The sequence below is a fragment of the Pleurodeles waltl genome, chromosome 3_1 (assembly GCF_031143425.1).
Source record: "Pleurodeles waltl isolate 20211129_DDA chromosome 3_1, aPleWal1.hap1.20221129, whole genome shotgun sequence".
Taxonomy (NCBI): Eukaryota; Metazoa; Chordata; class Amphibia; order Caudata; family Salamandridae; genus Pleurodeles; species Pleurodeles waltl.
The window spans coordinates 834,160,791-834,184,891 of NC_090440.1; the positions used below are offsets into that span (position 1 = coordinate 834,160,791).

Here is a 24,101-nt window from a genome sequence, read left to right on the forward strand (position 1 = left end):
CTTCACTCCTGTGCCAACCCTCTTGAACAGCATGCTAGGACAGTTCAAAATGGCGCCACCCAGGAGTCACCAGTTAAATCTCCGCAGGGGGCCTCAGCTCCCCCCTTACTGACATCATTGCCAGGGCCTTTCTCACCAAATCATCAAAGGGGATCCCCCTCCTGTGTTGGCTCCAGCGGTCTGGGCTCCCTCCTTTGTTTAGTGGACTTGGGCAAGCCTATCCCTGGTACAGTGACAGCTGAGTGATCCTTCAGCCCCACCCTTTTGCTCCTCAGGAGCTGGGTGAGACACTGTTAATTGCTCCCTTTGTGTGGTGGGGCCTTTGTTCCTGCTGCTGGAGAGAAAAGTAATTAACCGGGCATAGCAGGGTGACAAAAGGCCTGGGCTCTGATCCTGAACTGAGCCAGAGAAATATGACAATTTTGGATGACCCATAAGTTGCACAATCTTTGTAGATTTGATTTACTTGCACATTCCACTCTATTGTGATACTTCACTGGTCTCTGTTTGTCAAAAGAAAAGCAAAACTGCACTTCAAGGCATTTTTCCCCCTATGTAAATAATAAAGTGTCACTACAGACAAAATAGTAGATCACACAGTCTTTCTCATTTAGTGTACACTAACATTATAAGTGCCAACCCAGGTTATTATGTATTTCTGCAGCATCCCCAGGCTACCTGTGTGTTACTGGGATGCACACAACAGTAGTCTCCCACTTGCAGCCCGCACACTTGTACACACACGTGTGTAAATGCTTTTTAATGTATGCATATTTCACAAAGTCTGATTATGAGCTTTATAGATCATTGTTCTGCATTACTTAGGGGCTCATTTAGAATATGTATAGTATAGAATGGGGCAATAGAGTAATCCCCCTTCAGCTAATGTCAGTGCTATTTTACAACAGCCCAGAGGACCGGCATTCACTCTTGGAAGCACAGCTAATAGCATTTTGTTTGTGTAGGGTTGAAGGGCATCTGAAAAGGGGTAACAATTACAGGGTAAGCAGTCTGTCTCCAGTCACCGGGATACTGCAGTGCACAGAAGCCCCCCAGGAAGCTGCTGTGTGCAGAAGAGCCAGCAGGAGGTTGGCAAGAAAGTCACCCTTGCCACGATGGGGGGGAACTTGCAATCAGTATTTATAGTGTTTGGTGTCTGCGCTGCGTCTAAAGTACCCTCCAGCTTGGAGCACCATCTGAGTTATCTAATTATCAGTGCCGTGATGATACTATTGTGACATGACAGGAAGTGAGAAAATATGTTATAGAGCAAAGCAGCCCATTGGTATTCCTTCTCCCTTGCAGCCCACTGCCTCTTTCTCTGCAACTGATGATACATGCACTCTTTGCAATCATTCAAGACCCCTCATCATGGAAGCTCCTCATCTTGTAATACCTGTATTAATGCTTTGCATTGGTGGCTGTAAAATGGGCTTCAACATGTGAGATCTCCTCAACAACCAAAGGGGAGTGAGTGGAGAAGCTGACAGAGGGAAGCCATGGGATGTGAACTTGGAGCACCCTCCCCAATTTGTGGAATTCTTTCAATAATACAGTACCTCTCTTTCAGGCAATAACATCACTGTTCCTGGGTGGCATAGTGGTTTGCTGGAGTAGCTCGTGACACTGATGTCTGTAGTAGTACCAATCCAACTGGCTTCAGTAATAGCCAGACAGATTTGGGATCCCATTCTTCCAAGGTCAGTGAACTGGCTATCTGTCCTGATGCATGTCTGTTTTTGTGGCATTTATATTTCTGGGTTGATTCATTAATTGATCCCAAAATTAAATATTTTAGGGTCTTATGAAGGTGTCTGATTCAACCACTGTGTACATACAGCAACTGGATCATCCAATTTCCTAGGAATACTGAGCAGCCCCTTATTCCATTTGCATAGATTATCTATTACCTTTGTCCTGGGTCAACATCCATTTAAATAAATATGGCTGTATTCATCCTAATCAGTGAGCTGATATGTGTACTTTAGAAATCATTTGAGATTTGCCTTTATAGTTTCTTTTGTTTAGGGCTTAAAGTAGAGAGAAAGAGAAAGAAAGCATTGTGGTAATGCATATTATATCCCATGGGATATATGAACCTTTCAGACCTTAATTACTGACAGAAATTTACAACCACTCCTCATTTTTTATAAAATGGGAAATAATATAATGAAATGTGCATTTCTCTAAATAATTTCTACAATAATCAAAACTAGATGATAACTCTTCCTACATAATGCGCTATTCAGCTCTGTGCTGCAGTGCAATATGTAGCTTTCAAAAATGTATACTTTCCTATGTGGGATTTAAAGGAAAAGGGAAAGAAAAACAATTGCCTTAAATATTAGGGGAGATGATTTGGAAACAACTTTCCATGGTCAAATCCCCCCTTTCTCGTTGATTCACTCTATATTATTACATTGAGAATACTTCTTTCTTGGGTAGTTTCACAAAAATATTGTGTATGCTTATTCAAAGGGATGACGATTAATAGTTATAGGCACCACAAAAAAGCAGATTAATACTTCCATCTAACACAAATTTCTTTAGTATAGTACTGATCTCACTTTTAATTTGAAAAACGTTCAGTGGCTACCATACTATTTCATGTAACTTGATGAAAGTCCATTGCCCTCTCAGCCTGGCTGTTGGAAATGATCATCTTTTGCGTAGCATTATTCCAGATTCTTGCCTTCTTTAACTGAACTAGTTGTTTTAGCGCATTTTACTTCTGTTAACCAGTAGTGAAGTGCTTGTGCTCTCATTTTTAAACATGGTAAAATTAGTATATATGTAATTGGTACATGTAATTTATTTATAAGTCCCCAGTATATGGTAATACACGTACCTAGAGCCGGTAATTTAAATGCTACTTTTGGGCTGTAGCTCTCATTTTGCCACCCACTAAATAAGCACTGTAAAATATGTTTCCAGGCTTGCCCTTGCAGCGTGTCTGTGCTGTTTTAAACTGCCATTTAGGCCTGGCAAAATAATTATTTTGCCAGGCCTAAACCTTCTATTTTTAGTACTAAGGTTATTTTAGTACCTTAGACACCACTAACCTAGACCCCAAAGACCCTAGAACTGGGCATATGATATTTAAAAATTACAGCATACATATTTAAAGTTTTTCATGTATTGGCAGAGAAAAGTTGTTTTTCACTGTAGCAAAGCTGGCTCTTCAATGGGGGGTTACATTATAACAACTTATAATACTTACATTCAGGCTCATATTTATACTCGGTTTGCGCTCAATTAACGTCATTTTTTTAACGCTAATACAGCGCAAACCTAACTCCATATTTATACTTTGGCGCTAGACACGTCTAGCGTCAAAGTTATGGAGTTAAAGTCGTTTTCTGGATGGGAATACCTACCTTGCGTCAATAAGATGCAAGGTAGGCGTTCCCGTCCAGAAAAGGACAATATGGCCTTTGTGCCATATCTATCCCCTGTGCTAAAATCCAGCCTGGGTGGATGGGGGCCTTAATGTAACACCTGGATATGGGCAGGCGTAAGGGAACCTGTAGGCAACTGCCTACAGGTGCCCTTCTCTGGCCCCAGGGACACCACCACCCACACCAGGAGGACACCTAAGGATGGGGGACCCATCCCAGGTAAGTCCTGGTAAGTATTTTTTTTGTATCTCCAATTTCAGAAGTAACGGAAAGCACTCTAGGATCACATTTTCATTTCAATTACAGATTGCTCACAAATATCATAGCAGAGTACAAATCATTGCCTGCTTCAGTATTTAGCATTCAGTATTCAGCAATCACACGTGGGGCCTGCAAGGATGTAGTAGATCCTGTTTGATTAACATGGCAATAAAAGTGCCCAGGTGTAAAATATCACATGTAAAGAAATTAAAATAAAATGTTAAGAAATTATTTTATTTTACAAGACGTTTTTTCAGAATTAGGTTTTGACAGAAGATTGTCTGGCTCGTGTGCTTTGGTGAAAATGATCCCCCTCCCAACAAACACAACCTAGCATAGTCTGCAAATACCACACCAGATACTAGGCCTGGGCATAACTTGTGGAATTCTGTGGAGTTACATAAAAACTCCATGAGATTCCATGGAGTTCCATGAGCAGGCAGAATTTAAGCACGTCGTATTGCTCAAGGTTATTTTAAGTGTTGATAGCTTGTTCTACGCTGTAAAATCCATGCAAACTGCACCACACGGAACGCTTGTTCCAGCTGCTAAAGTAGATTTTCTACTCGAGTGGAAGCTTTCTCGGCCCCAATGGTCATGAACTGCCACGACCAACTGTGTTGAGGCATTCTAGCACCCGAATATTGTTCTACGATATGTAAATTCTTACTAGCCAACTTACTGTTGTTGAGGCATGCATGATAAAAGCTCTGCCACATGGCCGTTAGTGGAGATTTGTCTGAACTATGTGCTCCAAGCACAATGCAGAGTGGGCAAGACTCTGCGTACTCCACTGGCGGAGCATAATTCTTGACCCACCCCTACCAGATACCCACTTCTTCAAAAGCTTGAGAAGCTTTGAGGACTTTCAGAAATAAAGAGCATCTCTAGAGAAAGAGACTCAAGAAATCGATTTTTGCATTAATATTGCATACTTTGTCATGCAGAATTTAAATATTTCATATTCTATCACGGGATGTTACAATTAAAGTTTGTTAAACTGGTCTGTTTAATGATAAATATAGAGTAGCATACAACCCACAAGTGCTGGAAAACAAATCAAGAGACCACTTAAATACAGGGCCTATGTGTATGTAACAAAAGCACTGTCACCATACACATCCATTTAACCTCACCTGCAAACCAAAAACACTCTTGAGATAGAAATATATTGCCCCTTTACTCCACAATGAAAAAGGATTCAGAGTGATATTTTAGATTGCATTTTATCTTCAGAGATAAATAGAAGAATGCTAGGAAACTCAATGTCTGAAGGGCTCTAAAAGCAACCATATTCTTACATGTAACTGCTGCAATCAGCAGCTGAATCAAGAGGTGCTGGTAGTAACATCAATGGTCCTGGTCTGGTGGATACTGTCCTGAACAGGTCCACACAGAGGTACATATATAAACTGCATTCCTGGTAACAACTGTCATGCCTTGCCTCTTGTCCTCCTGGTATTTGTTTCTGCAGGTCTATTGCTCTAGAAAACATTGCGCATGCCAATAAACTTGTTTTAAAGGAGGATTTCTCAACCATCTCATGAACAAAAAGACATTGCAATTTGTCACTTTAAATATTTCCAAAGGACTTTTATTGTCATGAGTATATCTAATTAACTAGTACCATGCCTACTTTCAATTATATTTTATCATATGAATGATAGTTTGCCAGGGTCCATTATCAAACCACTGCTATCATTGTATCTTTTGTTTGTGAAATGGAATGTGCAGTTACAGTTTATAAGCTGTTTTTCAAATTAATTACAATGCATCTAATAGTCATTATAAAAGCCAGACGACAAACTAATAAATCTTTCAATATCAATTATTAATTTATGGAAAAGAGGATATGTAGGGTAAAATACAGTAATGAATTACAAATCTTAAACTCTGGCGAACATGGCAAATATTTCATATATCAACAGTGACCATGGATAAATGTTAACATAAACTCATCATTTAATACAGTAAGTCGTAATAAGTCATTTATCATTTTTCTGATTTGAATATACTGAAACGATGTAATAATCATAAATTCTACTGCAGTTCGTTGTCTATATGTGCTGTTCTCTTTATACATAATTTTTGAGATAATATTCATTTTCAGGACAGCAAGAGACCACAAAGTAATCACATTTGTACTCGCAATGTCTTTGTTTTCACCTTAACTATATCCATTTTGCTAGACAGAAGAATGACATTACCACACAGAGAAGTATTGAAATCTATTTTAAGAATATCTAAAAATCTGGTGGTGCCCTTATAAATATTACAATAAACTGCAGCAGTTTTAGTCGTAACTTCTTGAGTGTGGACACTTTGCCAATTTTAAGCTTGCTATAGTATGCAGTTGCATGATATCAATGAGGACCAATATTTGAGTTACATATTGGACCGATTAAGCCACGGTTTCATCCTTCAGCATCACCCATGATAACTTTGTGCCGATGATTTTACAGGCTTAACCGTTTAAAACCATTCAACAAAATTTGAAAGTTTACAGAAAAGGATTTGGGCAGAGAAAATTAAACAGATTAAAACAAACCAAAGAGGATTAAGAAGAGTTGCCATTGTCTTTAGTTAGGACTCCTAACAATTAGGCACAGTTTATAATTTCTGTATGTGAACTAAAACCTAGAAATTAAGCCACAAAATATTTTGAAAATAATGCAGGTATATACACTCTTTTATTTAAAGTGAGTTCTTTATATATTTCTATATCTAGATATAAATATTTAGGCATAATGACAATGAAGTGATTTAAAAAAAACATATAAAATACAGTAGCCAACCTTCCATGGCGTAGTGTTTGTCCATTCCTGGGAAAGGCTTTGCTCTTCCCTAGCTCGCTAAATGTTGTCTCTTTATCCAAGTCATGTTGTGTTTTTATCATTCTGGTTTATAAAGCTGATCTGGTATTTCATTGTTTCTGTTTGCAATCTGTGTAGTTCTGTACAAGATATTTCAGAAACACTTACCAATCTCTATTTAGCAATTTCTAATGGCATGTATTTTGACACAAATGACAGTGTTTTGGGTCCCTTGTAATTGTTGTGATAAAACAGTTTATCTTGAAGTTTTGAGTTCTTTATTTCCAATATATCAAAATAAGCGTTTGCATCTTTTACATTTGTTTCATCCTCTTTTCTTCTAATTACTCAATAGCAATGTGTTTTATTTTAGAGACGTTAGGCTCAATTCACAAAATTACAGCATTTTGTTTTCATGAAAGTTAACGTTTGCTATTAAAAGATCATGCTTTTAGACTCATAAATAGATTTCTTTGGACATGAATTTCATGAATGCATTTGAAACACTGTAAAATATACTTCATTTGTGGACATTCAGAATATTTTCTAAACACATCCTAACCCAGGACATGGAGCTTTACACCTTTTATGTGCATCACAAAATTATTTTCTACTGTGGGCTTTAGAAGGTAGGGGTTTCTCAATGAGGAAAACAATTTACCAATAGAGAAAAAAGTTTCTGAGTCAACTGAACTCATATAAAATATTTCTGCTTGTGTAACAGTGCACCATGTAAAATTACACAATCAGAAATACATTTTCCCCAGCAAAAATAAAAATATTTAGCATTTTACTCTTAGACACCTTTGTAAATTCTACACCTGAGACTATATTTCAACAGTAGGTGGAAACCTTCTAGAATATGTTTCAGATTTTTTTTATATTGGGCCCACTTTTCTGATGTGAGGCTGTAATTTTTTTTTTCATTTTGTTAAAATCTTGTTGGCTGTAATATTGTAGAACAATAGTTAATACACAGTATTTATGCTAGATGGTGTGGCTGTGGGGTATTCAAAATATCCAATGTGGTGTGGTGTTCTGACAGAAGTGAGTTGTGACTCTCGCGGTTCGCACCGCCAATGGTTTTCTGCCATGGAAGAACAGCTGTGGTGATTTGTGGCCCGTAATCGGATATGTGGATTTTGTTGGGCTAACGGTGCTGGTGGTGAGACCGCCTCTTTTCTGTCCTCTAGTGTCCTGGCTGTTTTGAAAATGTGGCTGTTTTTTGGCATTCTTCACAGTGTGCGTCGTAATACGGCTGTCGGATTACCGCCAACATTGCGGTCTTTTGGAGGCTGCCACCACGGCAGTCTTGCCAAAAGACTACCAAACCTGTAATGAGTTCCATTGTGTAGGTACGTATTTTTAAGTATAAATTTTACTCCTCTTCTACATACAATGAACATATATGGTCAAGGTACATGCATGTGGCACATATACACTTAGGAGTATACACTTACCTTCTTGAAAATATCTTCACTATGATATTTATGTAGCATCATATTTATAACTTGATTTTGTGCAGTGATATGCCACTAGGTGACAGTCTGCTGTGCATTTTACAAATGCAGACTGCTTGGGTGACAGTCAGCTGCATGACCTAAAAAACATCTGCAATACTGCCTCCAATTTTCTGGCCTGCCTTATGACCTTGGCAATCTGAAAAATACTTTTTTGCTTTACTGTTCGTCAGCAGAGAGTAAAACTCTTCACTGGTGTTCACTCTACCTTAACTTCCAAGTGACAGTGGCTATTGCCCATTATTCCAAGCTCTTAGGTGATTGACAGTGGTAGCAATGTGATTCTGCTCCATGGCCATTTTTCTTGTAGCAGTCTGTGAAAACTGTCTACTGGCTTTCCAATGAAAAGGTCCAATAAATGAAGATCTTTATCTATCCTCATGTATGGTACATTTAAAAGTAGATGCTGTGTTTTTTTCACAAATTAAGAATAATTTGTGTGTCCATTTTTGAGACTGTGTCTGCTGCTTATAAGAGAATGTGTTTCCTTGTGGATTAGTCTGTTACCTTTTGAGTATGTAACAAACAACATGAATCATCCCTGAGATCTTTTTCCTGAGAGGGGTATTACCTATGTGTGGGGACAAGATCACTTTTGTTCAGAGGGTTGTATGATACAATATCATCAACCATTACATCACTATCATCCCTCTTTTTGAATGATCGCATCTATTTTTTGTTGCCTAGTATTGTGTTTTTTAACTCTGCACACTGGGGCACTGCTGCCCAGGCCATAGTGTATGTGCCTTTACCCTTGGTTAACCCTCAATTTGTGTATTTAACTTTACAGTAAGGCCATAGTATATTGTGCCAGAAAATACATCAGTGATGTGAAAAGGTTTACGTCACTATTGACTACATCACTTATTGTATCATCCACTAGAATAGCAAAAACAACATTGCTTCAGACCTAACTGCATAGCTGATGCCTGCAACTTTTAAATCTGCAGCTGATCCTGTCAAAATAACCCTTTTTGAAAGTACCCTATTTTTAAATATAAATAACTTCTAAGTAGGGCTTACAGTCCACACAATAGGATGCCTAGTATTACAAGTGGTACATGCAACAAATGAATGTTTGTGCACGAAATTGGGTTTTTATTTAAGAGGGGTGGAAGCCCCACTCAAGTAAAAACAGAATCCTTGCCTGGATGAACCACAAGAGTCACTAAATAAACCTATTCTTAATCTTCTGGTATCTTGGCACAAACGTAGTTATGCTTAACTTAGAGGCAATGCGTAAACTATTTATGCAGGACTTAAACAAATACAAATAATTTTACTAAATCAAATGACACCAAAACAACAAAAATCCAATTAGCAGAAGAGGAGTTATGTATTTTTAAAGTTTCTAGTGAATATAGTGTCAAAAAGCACAAAGCTCAATTGTCATGCTGAACCGAGTCAAAATCACGGTTTCAGGCTGACCGTGATGGAAGGGGGGCAGATAAAGAGACCACCTCTTAGGTTTCAGGACTCGCTCCAGCACACGCCAGCAGTAGAGCTCAGTTAGGGCCAGATGGTGCTGGTCAGCTGGGCAGTTGCAGTGAGGCCTCTGGAAGCATATTGTGAACCTTGAAGTCATTTCTGGGGAGCCTGAGTTCAAAGAAAACAGGCCCCATCTTCCTTTTTAGGCAGCAGGACAGTCCTTCTTGTGAATCTTCCATAGGTTTGGGAGCGTTAAGACAAGAGGTTTTGAAGGTGTCATTTTCATCCCAGGGCAAAGTCTGTGGGTAAGTGATGCCCCCTTTATCTAATCTTCCACCTTTCCTGGGTTTGGTTACAAACTGTTAGGCCTAGGTGTGAGTTGCATTTGTCAATGACAGTGGAGGCAGCACTTAGAAGTCAGGAAGAGGGTGGGCAAGTTCTGAGGCTAAACTTTGAATCTCAGGACGGCTAAATAAACCCTGCAGGACATACTCCTCTGGAGAGAAGCGCCATGGTGCACACCGATGGCCCTTTTCTCATCATGCCTGGACGGAATACACAAAGCACCACAGGGGAGACATTCACTGTCATGTTACCCTGGGTACTGTCAGAATGGCACATTTGGTTTAGGTAGAAAAGTCCCAAATTTCCAAAAGTGGTATTTTTGGAAAAGTAACCTAAAAGCCAACCTTACCATTAAAGATGATTTTAAATTATAATTCTTCTGAGTGGAAGAAGCATTTCTCGATCTGTTCTCAAACTAAATTTACCATTTATTAGGTGTAATAAGATATCTTAAAGTTTGTCTATCGGAGAGACAGCCTTACAACAGTCAAAAGCGACGTCAGGAGTATTCCACTGCTAGGACATATAAAACTTAAATACACATGTCCTACTTGTAAATACCATGCACCCTGCCCTAAGTGTAGTTAGGACCTATCTTAGGATGATCTTATAATTTATCAAAAAAGAAGGTTTATGCGTGGCAAACATTTTATTTTGAGACTGCATTACAGGCTGCAGTGGCAGGTCGTGAACATGTTTTCCTGTGCTACTTTAGTGATGATTGCTGCAGCACACTAGTAGAATTTAATTTACAGGCCCTGGGTACATGTAGTACTGTTTACTAGGGACTTATAAATGAATTAAATGTGCCAGTTAGGTGTGGGTCTATTTTACCATTTGTAAGGGAAAGAGCATGGTCACTTTCCCTCTGGGTAGGAGAGGTAAAGGGCACAGAGTTACAATGTCAACAAAAAAAAGAGTTCAGCTAAAACAAGGGAGTGAAGGCAGAAAGTCTGGTGGATACCACACTAAGAATGTCAGGTCTAACAGTTAGCATGAACTTACTGTGGCTAGTCCATAAAAACTGTTTTCACTGTAAATGGTTGTGGCTGTCCTATGAAAATTCTAACATTTTGAATAACATCATAAAACCTGCTGCTCTGGTTTTGGACAAGCTACTAGAGTAATTCAAACACTATTTTTAATGTTTACTAAAAACCCAAGTCACTTGCAAAAATTTAGACTTTTAAAAAGTTGTACTTTACCTGCTTGATCTTGCGGTTTGCATTTACTTGCTGGAAAAAAGTCCTTCCAGTGCTTATCCCTATAAGGTATGAAAACTGTTCCCAGAGCAAAAACAAGGCTTATACCCTTTCACAGAAGACCCGGGTGTGATATATCTGGCCGATATCAGCTCAGGCAAAGCAGCTGGGGAAAGGTCAGGAGCTGCATTAACTTGGAAGGGACCAGGTTAAGCCTGCCCATTCATAGGCAAGTGTAAATAGAGACCTGGGGAAGAGAAACCTTTAGTTTCATAGGCCCTCTGTTGCCAGTTTGGCACAAGACCATGGAAGGGAGAGCTGAGGAGGAGAACTGCTAGTTTCCATAAACACATCTCTGGCTGGCACTCAGGTTCCCTTCTGGGGAAAAAAAAATATTTCATACTGGATTTGCCTTCGTGCACTGTGTGATAATTTGCAGTAAGGATAACACGATGTGCTGCAATAGTGAAAAGAGTTGCCCTTGGGAACATTTTCTCATTTGTTAGGTGGTGTCAAGGAGTCATTGACAGTTCATTAGCTAGTGAAAACTACAAAGCTGGTAATGCACCCACAGCTCATCAAAACATTCTCCGGTCCTGCTGAAGAATAGAAGAGGACAGGACCTGCATCTTGAGACCTATGTAGGAACTGAAGAGGTTGGACCTGCTCCTGATTGTTCCCAGGGCTAGCAAGTGGGCTCTAAGGACCCTGTTCAGTGGCTACTTAGCTTCAAAAGCTACAACCTGCAACCTTGTCCCACTAGAGGATTTCAACTTCCATTTCAGATACTTAGGGCCTCATTATGAGTCTGACGGTCCAACGACTGCGACACTCTCAGTGACGGTCGGACCGCTGCACTCCAGGTGGTCGTATCATCACATTATGACCATGGAGTTCAGACTGCAAGGGGATCGCCATCACCACTGGTTGCACTGCCATGGAAAGGCTGGTGGTAAGCCAGTAATGGGGGTCACAGGGGGATGGTGAAAGCTCAGCCAGTGGTTGAGGCAGGCTGGCTCTTGGTTGTGCAAGGCTTTTAGGAGAGTGTTGACATCTTGAATTGGCAATGTTTGTGTACGAGGAGCCAGTGGAAGTTCCAGAGTTATGGGGATATGTGCGTACATCTTGGGAGGTTGAGGATGAGCCTGGCTGCTGTGTTCAGGATGATCTGGAGTCTTTTCATGAGGTGTGTTGTGAGCCCGGCATAGAGGGCATTGCTGTACTCCAATTGGCTGGTGATGAGGGCCTGAGCTATAGTGCGCCTTTTGTCAGTGGGGAGCCATTTGAAGACCTTGCATAGAAGGTGGAGAGTGCAGAAGCAGGCGGAGGATACTGCATTCAACTGGCTTCTCATGTGTAGTTTGTTATTGATGAAGACCCTTTGGTTGCGGGCTTGTTCCGTTGAGGTGGGGGGGGGCAAGGGTCACTGGCCACCAGGAGTTGTCTAATGGACAGGTGTAGTTTCTGAGCAGCAGGACTTCAATTTTGTTGGTGTTGAGCTTTAGATAGTTTTCCTTCATCCACCTGGCGATGCTGTTCTTGCAGAGGTGAAAGTTGCCTGTGGTCTTTTGAGAGCAAGAGGATGAGCTGCGTGTCATTTGCATTGGAGATGATGCTTAGTCCGTGCTTTCTTATGATGTTAGACAGTAGGGTTCCTCCATTCATGTTGTTCCTGTGCATTCGTGGTAAATTTTTACTGTGAAAGGTGCATTCACAGTAAATGTTTACAACAAATAGCACATAATTATGTACATCGCATAATAATGTAATCTCTGGAATACTATGTGTAACCGAAGAAATGTGAAATGTGGCTAAAAAACCCTGCATAATGCAAATTCAGCCCAGGTCTAGCTTTCATTGCAGAATGGTGGACTTCTGGACTTCTCCTGTTGGCAATCTACATACACCTCAACATGTTAAACCTGGGCCAATCTTCGGGTGTCTGCTGGGTAGCCTCTGAAATTCAAGGGACATTTATTAAGATCAATTTATCTGGAAAAAAGAAGGACCAAATCTTTGAAAAAAGCAGCACTTTGATTGACTCAGGCTTCCTTCTCTGGAAATCAAAATGGGATAAATGCTGGACTCTGTGAACCAGAAATGTATATGATATTTGGACATACACAGGAATCCATAACTTCTCAAAGCAAATGTATTGCCTGGGACTGAACTTCTGACAGGGTAAGCACAGTTATTCTCAGGCTGTGATTAATTTGGACTCTCAGAAAAAAAAACTTTGCTAATACACATTTGTATTGCATTGTTAACTAAATAATGACAGGGAGAGACAAACTATGAGCCAAGGAAGAGCAAAAGAAAAACTGTGTATCACATCCTCTTGATTTATTGTTTGGGAGTTATGACTCTTGCCACTTTAAAATGGCTAAAATCAAAGATATTTCTTGGAGTCAAAAAGCATGCATTGCCATTGTAGTCTTTGGCACAGAAGGGAACTACTTCAGTGCTCCTTGAAAGAGCACAGTGATGTCACCCACAGTGAAGTTATCCAGTGTCTGAGTATAGATATCTTACTGTTTCATGCTGTTTACTGCAGTGATGGAAGAAAACTGAGACTGACACCACAACCCAAGGAATGAAAACAGCTGGCTGAATGCCTCTATAGGTAAGCATATTATGTAGAGAATGTAAAATCAAAAGGTCTTGCCTAACACAAAACTTAAAATGATCAAGCAAGAACCCACAAATATGCAATCTGAAGAAGATAAACATATCTGTAAAGATGCGACAATGCTGGGTGGTAGGAGCTTTGTGGATTCCTGAAAATTCTGGAAGGTTCCATCACAGAAATGTGGGGAAAATGTTTGATTTCAAGCAAAGTTGGAGATTTTCAGGGCACTGTGGGTAAGAAAATGTGAAGCATACAACCCTGGACTCATCCAGATGTTTGGTTTTCAGATGTGTCTAGGTCTTGTAGATTTTTCTACATGGCAGCATCCCAAAGTCCAAAAAGTGCAGCCCTCACCATTCCAAGTGGGGCGATTGTGAGAGTTAGACAACTCTCATGGCCTGAATGTAAAACCAAAACCCAAAATATTCAAATGACCTCTTGCTTGCCATTGGGATAAGATCTTTGAGTGTATGATGGGAGAGCTGAAACACTGTTTCCCTCTTTAGCTGGGGTCGGGGCATAATCATGCCCATACTGGTTGGTAGCCACCACCCCACTATTTCTTTTTTTATTCCCTGGCATCTAGTAGGCTTTCTGCCCCCCCACCCTGGGAGTAGACTGGGTGTAATTGCCCCATCTGCCCACCGGTGGACAGAACAACTTTGTCCCCATTTATTGGGGGAAGGGGTTAGGCCACCCTCTTTTTTTCCAAACAATTCTTCCCTGTTGTCTGGTGGGCTTTCACCTTACAAAAATAGTCTGATCTGCCCCCAAGGAGGGCATAAATGGCCTAAAATAAATTGGCCCCCCAGAGGAGCGACCCTTGCCTAAGGGGACACTCCACTTGCGTGGAACTGGTGGAAAAAAAAATATCCTGGTGTCTAGTGGTTTCTGCCTCCCTTGGGGGCAGATTGGCCTGAGAAAAAATAGGTCTATCTGCCCCCAAGGAGGACAGAAATGGCCTAAAATAAAATCCCCCCCCCCCCAGGGGAGGGACCCTTGCCTAAGGGGTTGCTCCCCATCTGTAAAAAAAAACCCTGGTGCCTAGTGGTTTCTGCCCCCTTTGGGGGAAGATCGGCCTAATTAAAATAGGGTGATCTTCCCCCAAGGGGGGCAGAAATAGCCTAAAATAAATTTGCCCCCCAGGGGAGCGACCCTTGCCTTAGGGGTCACTCCCCTTATAAATGTAAACAACAACAAAAAAATCCCTGGTGTCTAGTGGCTTCTGCCAACCCCCCAGGGGCATATCGGCCTAATTAATATATGCCGATCTGCACCCAGGGGGGCATAAAAGGCCTAATAAAATATTTGCCCTCCGGGGAGTGACCCATGCCTAATGGGTTGCTCCCATGATAAATGTAAGCAAAAAATATATATATCCCTGGTGTCTAGTGGACTCTGCCCTCCCCGATGGGGGCAGATCAGCCTAATCAATATAGACCGATCTGCCCCCAGGGGGTCAGAAAAGGCCTAATAAGGAAATTGCCCCATGTGGAGGGACCCTTGCCAAAGGGGTTGCTCCCCTTATAATCATAAACAAAAATAAAAAAAATCCTCATTCAAAGGAACACAAAACTTAAATTTTCCTCAAACATGTTTGCTTACATGCACTGAGAACGCTATGTGGGGTAGCAAGTAGAAGTATGGAGACGTAGATGTGTACCATTAAGGCACTTACAGTGCATATTGTCATTGAAACTTGGAGATTCAATTTCGGGAACATAGATTTAGACGTTGTACCAATTTTGGACCTTATTGACACAAATTTTGAGGAAAATTTAAGTTTTGCATTCCTTTGAATTAGGATGTATGTATGAATGGAAATAAGCCTTGAGAAAGTCCTGAAATGGGACGAAACACGTGTCAGCTGAAGTCTAAATCCATTGGTTGAGATTTTAGAAAGATTGAACATTTGAGATCTGCAACTACTTCTGAATGAGATTCCATATGAATTGTTATGGGTTTTCTAAACTGTTTATAATTATGTATTTGTATGAGATCATATATTTATGAATGTGAATATTTATAAGCAATTATGTTACATATATTATGATTGTGAATATTTATAGCACTTTTGTAAATAGAATCAGTAAAGATAATAAGAACTTTAAAGTTATACACCCATTTGTTTATGTACTGATTTCTTATCTATCCCCTTTTTTATCTGTGCACTTTATGCAATTATTCATGTGGCTACAACAAATACCATTTTACAGTTTGATGTTAAATAATTGAGTTATGGTGTGCTTCACTATTTCTTTGGTTTGTGATTAATTGGTTTGGTCGTCTGATTCCAGTTGATACAGGCTGGCAACGGATGTATTATAGTGTATGAGCACTACAAAAACATACAATTTGAATTGAGAAAACTGGAGGAATGTTTAGCTAAACAAAGTCACTATTGCCTTTTGTTTATTTGCTATTATGAGTAAAGATTTGTCGGTTAAATAAATGTGAAAATATACCCATGGCGGTTTCACTGTTCACAAAAAGAACAAAATAAATATGAACAAATACAAATAAAATAAGCAAAAAATAAATATGGATAAATAGAGATGGAAATGTCAAAAAATCAATACAATAAAACTGGGAGTCCTAGTAATAATCTATTTTCTCATATATACAACAAGAGTATTTCAGCCAGCCCTCTTCATTTATTGGTTTGTTTACATGTCATTCACAGTTTGCTTCCTCCCACAACAGTATGGAAGAATGGTTCAGTCCTCTTCATCCGTTGGCTGTCTTGCACTGCATGTGGCAGCATTTGGCACATGTGCACAGCCACCTAAAAGATCAGTGCCCTTTAATGAGTGGGGAGATGGGAGTAGGCTGCTGGTACACTCCTTTATGTTTATATTTTCTATGGGGTTTTTTTCAGATTTTGTTTTCAATTTGGCGTTTGCTAAATAAATAACCAAAAAATGCATGATTGCCAAGGCCAGACCTACTGACTTTCCATTGCTTATTATATTGTGATTTGTACTGCTGTCTGTAATGTTTGCACTTACATGACTTCTGTTTTACATTAATGCTATTATTTTTTAGTTATTTTTTATTTTATAATGTAATTTGTGTTTACATTTATGCAATGTGATACACTTACATGGGTGTACGAAATTTCTAAAGTTATATGAGCGTTATCCTTCTGTGAATGTGTTTTTGTACTTGCATATCTCTTTCTGTGCCTGCTTTATTTTTCTCATTTCTTACTTTTACTTTGTAGTAGATATTCACCTTTTTCCATCCACTACCCTATGCAGCTCCCACATTTACACTTAAAATGTAGAACTACGTGTTAGCAGTTCTACAGAGTTTTGATGGAGAACTCGGATCAAATCAAATCAAATCCTATTGTTAGGTTAATAAAAACCTTTATAAAAGATGTTGCACTGTGCATCTTAAAAACATACTTCCAAACATTCGTTTTTAAAATGCAAAATACTGAAATGGCCCAATGAACCATTTAGATTTACTGAAATTAGTAAAAGTTATCATAACTCAAATCCCTGAACATGTTAAAAACCATTGAAAATGTTAAAAACCATTGTTATCTTCCGAACGATATTACACGTTATTAAAGTGATTAAAGCTAGAATCTCCTGCTGGACTGAGAGTAGTGAAATAGACAGCAGTGCTCTATGTAAAAGCAAAGAAAATGACACTTATTGCTTCCTGAACCTTGGAGGCATTATCAAAGTGCTTAGTGCTAAGTTACCCAGTGGGTCTAAAAGAGCTTTCAATATGCCATGTTAATATGAAATACAACAGCGCAATTCTAATTAGAGTTTCCCACATAACTAAATGTGCTGGAATGGGCAATGATGTTCAAAAGACAAGTCACGTGCTCCCCATTGTTGGATTCTTGCTACTACCAATCAAACTGCCTTCAGTAGGATGGACAAGAGGGATCATGCTTTGTCATTTCTGTAGCTCGTTTGCTACTTGATCCAAACACTTTAAGCTGTGCTTCACACCCCTGCCAACATACTGAGGTTGCTGCTTACAAAACACGAGAAAGGTGGAGAAATCTATGCATTAGAAACAGGCTCGCCTTGACGTAGATGTATGTCAGTACATTTGTGAATTGAATTTATGATAATGTTTAGTAATACTGCAGGGGTAGTGCTACACATACTCATAAATGCCTTTAGGGGTTGTGCTGTGTGATTTATTACATTTTAACACAATCATAATGGGTATATATAAATGTTATGTTTCCATTAGGTAAACTATTGCGTATCATACCAAAAGGTATATCTCATACATCTCGGCACTCATCCTGTACATAACCAACATCCAGAACCTAGAGCAGCCAGGTCTTCAACAATTTCTTAAACTTGACAAAATCAGAGCAACAGCAGAGATGGAGTGGAAGTTGATTCCACGCTGTGGGGGGAATGAAAGAAAATGCTTTGCCACCATATCCCATATCTAAAGGTACGGATATGGGGATGGTCTGTAGCAGCTTGTCACTAGATCTTAGGACAAGGGGGACAATAGTAGTGCAGTTTGTCATTTACCTACAAAGGAGCTCTACCCATCAAGGACCTGTGGGAAAGGCAATATATCTTGAAAACATTGCACTTTCTGATTGGAAGCAAATGAAGTGCTCTGAGAATGGGTGCAGAAGGAGAGCCTGCGGGGCAATTACAAACCAGGCCTGCAGCTGTTTTTTGCACCACCTGGAGTTTGGACAGTAGGATGTCACTGACTGTCATAATCAAAGCATTGCAGTAGTCAAGGCGGCTAATGACCAGGGCCTGGACCACTGTTTCCTTGCAGATGACGGTAGCCAAGAAAAGACTTTCTTCAGTAGAGGAATGATAGCAAAGCAAGCCCCCCAGAGTGCAGTTACATGATTTTTCATGGACAGCTCCCGGTCTAATTTAACACCCAGATCTTTTGTGGCTTGCCTTTAGGATGGGGCTACTCCAAGTTCCAAAGGCCATCAGTCAGGAGGTCAAAGGCATTGAGCTTTGCTGAACAGAAAAATTTTTTTTTTTTTACTGTTCAGCTGGAGACAGTTTATTGTAATTATATCTGCAATACTTCTCAAACAGTCCTGGATTGGTGCTTTGCACCGTTGATGTCCTGTTCCAACGAGATGATCAACTGGGTATTTTCTGCCTATTAAATTACATCAAAGTCACAGGATTTAGCAATCTGGGCCAGAGGAGCAATGTAGATGTTAAACAATATCGGGCTCAAAGATGAGCCCTGCGGCACTCCTTTATTGATGGAAACCATGCAGAATTTGAAGGACCCAGTGTGATTGTTTGTGTACAGGTGTCTAAAAAAGACGGCGAGCCACCAAAAGGCATTACCATCAACAATGATCCCAAACAGTCTGCTGAAAAGTACAGCATTAGAACCTGTGTCGAAATCCGCTGAAAGATCTAACAGCACAGGCAGGAGTGCCAGTGTCCGGAGAAAGGCGATGAAATCCATGACTGGTACCAATCCAGTCTCTGTGCCGTGGGCAGCTCCAAATCCCAATTGAGATGGCTCAAGAACCATATGGTTCTCCAGGAATGCCATGAGCTGTTTATGGAAACATGGTTATATGGTGTAATAGTTGGACAGACTTTTGAGATTTGCATTGGCTTCTATGAGTATAGGAGAGACCAAAGAAGCCTTCCAGGCTAGAGAGAGATTGAAGAGCAAAAGAATGGAAGGGGCTTACAGCAATGCTAGACTGGCCAAGATCCTGGGAGGACATACATCTTCAGATAAGACTGATTTAGCTTTGGTCAACCCAAAGATTTGGTCCAAAGTAAGCGGTTCAAACTTTTCAAAATGCAGAATGGAGTCGTTGGGAGGCACAGTCAGATAGGCTGAGTTATTCTGACTGTGGCTGATGGAAACTTCTTGTATATGACATCTATCTTGAATGAAGAAGCATGGTACCATACTAGCATTATAAACGCTGTAGCAAATTCTGCAACATATGTCAAATATTAAACTTCCAAAATAGTTGGTGTGGATGTTCTAAAGCAGAATCCAATGAACTGCCCTCGCATTAAAGTGACATTGGTAGACTTCTTACGGTGGCTAAGAGACTGACTTTTGAGCAGGGGGGGCATTTTGTGTGTATGTGAATGTATCTGAGTGCGTGCAGCATGCGACACTACAAACCTGTGCAAAACAAAGTGTGGTAAAGTGTGGTAAAAGTTGCAAGTGCTTCTTTAAGCTCGAGCACAGGGCGGTTATACCAAAATAATATTTACAGTTAGGATGCTGTCAAAAAGGCATCTGCCCCCGACCTGTTAGCTGAGGATTCACTACTTATAGCGTATGTACTGCAATATGCTGGTGATTGTAGTTCCATACCTTCTACACATTACATGTGTATTACATTACATGTGTAAATGAGCTTATCGTACACAATTATTAGGGGATTGACCGGCGCCCGGTGCACGGTTCTGGCACCCTCCATGGAAATGTTTGGCAAGGCCTCTCGGGCTGACACATCTCACGCCGCACAGCACATTATAAAAATAGGGCTTGTTATCTGGAGAAGCGCTGTTTCCACTCACCCGTCGGACACGATGCCCTCTGCTATTTCACACACCAGCACGAAGAGCAGGATAAAGGTCAGGATCCAGCGCAGGTTGTGGCCCGGGAAATGCAGCCACGTGCTGTGGTGTATGTGGACCTTGGAGCTCTGGCTGCCCCATCCTGCGGAGAGAACCCGCATTATTATTAATAACGTAGGCGCGCGAGGCGGAAATAAAACAACGTTAGTTCTGTCTCCACAGCAGCAATTCCCGGATGTGTATAATCGAAATAAATATGCAGCAGTCAAACGGCCCTAGCCAAGTAGGGGGTTCTCTTGTGTTCTACGTGGTCAGACGGACCCTGCCTTGACCTTAAACTTTACGTTACCACGAAGTGAACTATGCCTCTAATTCTATTGACAGTCATCACTTCAAGCAATATTCGCAATGGTCTCTTGCATTAATATTCTCTTGTTGCCCCAAAGGTATGTATCAGAGCCCTTAAGTACTTTAATTGAACCCAGTACTAAACTCATACTTAAACTCCTCCAAGTGCCAAAGGGATTCAGTATGCAGAGTGAATTGGGCAGGAACAGCCCCTCTCCCTGTGTTTAGAATACTAATGTGTAAGTATTGTTAAATATGTAGCACTTCAAAGCACTGAAGACAGTGTCATTCTTCTGTCGTGGACTACCAGCCACGCTGATCCTGGAGAACACTGTTATGAGTACAATTCACCCCCCTGCAAATTCAATACTTTAGCTCGTCCTTAATTGTGTTTTGCCTGATCCTTGTTAAATAGCACAGAGCTTGGTGAAAATGTAATTTAATTTTTAACCATTAAAGTGTTTGGGGAGAGGTGGAATTGTGTAACTGGTGTATTCATGTTTACCCTGCACGTAAGGTGCAAAAACACCACAGGATACATTAGCTATGCAATGGATCAACTCAATAAAATAACACAACAGAAATTCAACCTAGCTTAACAACTCAAAAAAATCAACAAAGTGAAACAAAAACATGCCAATCAAAACACAACAATGACAAGGCATTAACACAAATCAACACAGCAAAAAGGCACAACACAATAACGAATAAGCATGGCAACACACCATCTTCCAACAAGAACACAGTACAACATAGAAGCACAAAAACACATGTCAATAAAACATAACAAAGGGAAATAGACTGTAACACATTAACAACATACAAGCCAGCAACACAACGATAAACCATCACAACACTCCCAGAAACTGCATTCACACCAACATATCATGTGCCAACACAACAATGCAACAGCACCACAATACAACAGTGCTGTGTTGTTGCATGGGATATGGGGTTGCTTTTGTTTTATGATGATGTGTTATGTTGATGCGTTGTAGTCTAATGTTGCAATAGTGTGTTGTATTTATTTTGTTTTTAAACGTTGTGCTGGTGTGATGTAAGTACTATATTGCTAAGGTTAGTTTGTGGGTTCATTTTTGTTGTGTTCTATTGTGCTCTGTCGTGATTTAGTTGTTGAGTTACATTATGTGTTGTTTTCATGAATTGTTCTGTATCGTTTTGTAGAGTGTTGTTATCTCATGTAGCTTTGTTTGAAAACATAAGCGTTGGCCCGCTCTAATCGAAAACACCAGATTCCACTGGCGTTTCAGTGAAAAAATTAACATTTAATACTGTCAAATGTGATAGCACACAACCGCTCATACTTTATAAGACGCTAAAGAGCCTAAACTCGTGTCACGCACCATGCCTTAGAAGCACTTCACACAATCACTTATGTGAGCTAGTAATACATTGGTGACTGTGGATCAAGTTACACCTTCCCGCGTGGCCAAATTGTGGCTCTTGAGCATTTAATTTCATTTTATTTTGCCTACTTACAATTGCCAAAAATAAGAGCAGTGTGTCTTAGTCTAATTTCCAACACCACGAGCTACATACAAAGTATGGATATTTGCATTTAACTGATAAGAAAAAGACATCAGTCCTTGCTGAGACATCCCTGTGGTCTGTCAGTGAATGCGCTCACTCTACAGGCAGCCGCACGCTCCCTTGATGCACGTGTCACCCCAGAGAAAGGAGGGCCACCAACCACAAACGGAGGGTCCCTCGGGGTAAACTGGCAGCTCAGATTTTTGCACATCGCTCATTGTACTATCGATAGCAATGCTCTGCCAAACGATTCCACTGCGAGTCAATGGATTCACGTCAATTCGGGACAAGGAGCTACTCCCGGCCCGGGAGACAGCAGCATCGACCGCTGAATTCCCCATTCACCTGGAGAGATGCGGCGGAGCTTTGGCTGCAGCCCTGCGCTCTGCACTAGAAAGCTAAAGTTGGCAGGTATTATCTAACTCACGCCTTCCAGTACAAATAAAGCGTGCATCTTCACCGTGACAACCCCACAGCCATTTTCATATCTTAACCGTGGAACGGGGTCTGCCGTTCTGAGGGGGCGGACAGTCCTCTGAAGAAAACGCTAGCTGTTTCACGGCGTGTTACTGCAAAGGGCAGCTGTTGTCCTGTGACTCTGCTGGTCCAAGGGCACACAGCGCACCCCGTTCAGAGCTGTGTGTCCTTGGCACATCGTGAAATGACTGAGAGCAGAGAGGAGAGGGGAACATTCAAAGAAAGAGACTCGCCACAGTAAAATGTAGACTGCTTTACATTCCACAGAGGTAAATGCAGGCGGGCGGGGCCACACACAGAGCATGCAGACACTGGAGGTGGGGTGGGTTAGCACACACTTACCTATGAATAATATAGGGAAGGTTATAAATAGCAGGAAGACGTGGGGCACCACGTTGAGCGCGTCCACGAAGCAGCCGTTGTTGAGCACTCCTTTGTCCACGTTGTAGGCGGCCGAGTTGTTCTCATTCCCGCAGAAGGCCAGGGACATGGCTGAGCCGGGGCTCTGCGGGGGAAAGGACAGGCGCTCAGACACTGACCAGGCTCTCCGCCGGCCCTACCTGGGGCGCAGGGCGTGGGGGCAGGGCGGCGGGGGCTCCATGACCGCCGCACCTCTGGAGGGGGTGCCTGTCTGAGCCCCGGCGTGCTCGCTGCTGTCACTGAGGGGGAGGAGGCGCCAGAGACAAGCGCTTCGAGCGGGGAGCGCCTCAGCATCAGCACCAGCGGGGCAGCTCTGCGCGCAGCCCGCCTCCTACAGCAGGGCGGGGGAGGGGATGTGAGGAGCAGGGTACAACCTAAACTGCATGCAGACGGACTTGTCCAGGTGCCACTTTCGCAAGTACAACAGATCATCAATACACCGATTAAGACATTCATTTAAAACATTGGCTTGGACTTCCGGACCATATATCATCTTTTCTTCAAACTGGCCGTTTTCCCCTTGTGCGCACTGAAGTATCTGACCGGATACACCCAGCGCTACTGTACCACCATCCGAAAAACACATAAAACCACTGCCTCTGCAGCAGCTTTTGTTCTTCAGTAGACCCTTCTTATGATGTCATTTCTTCAAGTACAGCATAAAAGGAATAAAAAGCCAATACTTTCATTTGGAATACATTTTTTGGGGGATTAACACACAACGTACATGCGGACTTTAAAAAGCATTCTACTAGAGTTGAGCGCGATCACAGAAAAATGTAATGCCACTGGCTTCCCTTCTACCAGTTTTGTTTCGTTAGTACACACTGATGCCACTTTCGCAAGTACAGCAGAAGAAGAATAAACAAAAAGTACAGCAGCAGAACGAATCAAACAGCGCATTGATTTGGATTCCGACACTCCTTAAAGAAGCGTACTTAATAAAATGCAACAGCCCATCATCCCATAAATTAAAGCATTGCTGGCTTCACGTGCAATTTTTTGTTCTTAAGCAGATTCGGCTTGTCGTTCTGGTTTCTTGGAAGCGAATATATCGAGGGGAATGCTTTCTCTATGCTTGCCTCATCTCATATGCGCGCACAAGCCCCTTGACCCACAGGACAGAAGATATGATATTGCGACTTGTAGTTTAACATTTCTTGCAGAGTTTCC

The 24,101-nt window shown here is 41.1% G+C and overlaps 1 protein-coding gene across 3 annotated transcripts in view; it reads right to left on the reverse strand.

Moving 5' to 3' along the window:
* ABCC8 (ATP binding cassette subfamily C member 8) overlaps positions 1 to 23,266 on the reverse strand; it is an 848,693-nt gene extending 825,427 nt beyond the window's left edge. The window contains exons 1-2 of one of the 3 annotated variants that reach the window (XM_069223742.1): positions 22,851 to 23,266; positions 20,133 to 20,274 (exon numbers count right to left, since the gene is read on the reverse strand). In XM_069223742.1, the coding sequence (XP_069079843.1) occupies positions 20,133 to 20,274; positions 22,851 to 22,998 (290 nt within the window). In that variant the 5' untranslated portion in view covers positions 22,999 to 23,266. The remainder of the gene's footprint in view (positions 1 to 20,132; positions 20,275 to 22,850) is intronic. The other 2 variants (XM_069223743.1, XM_069223745.1) reach the window with 2 other exon arrangements.
* Between the last annotated feature and the right edge of the window lie 835 nt (positions 23,267 to 24,101).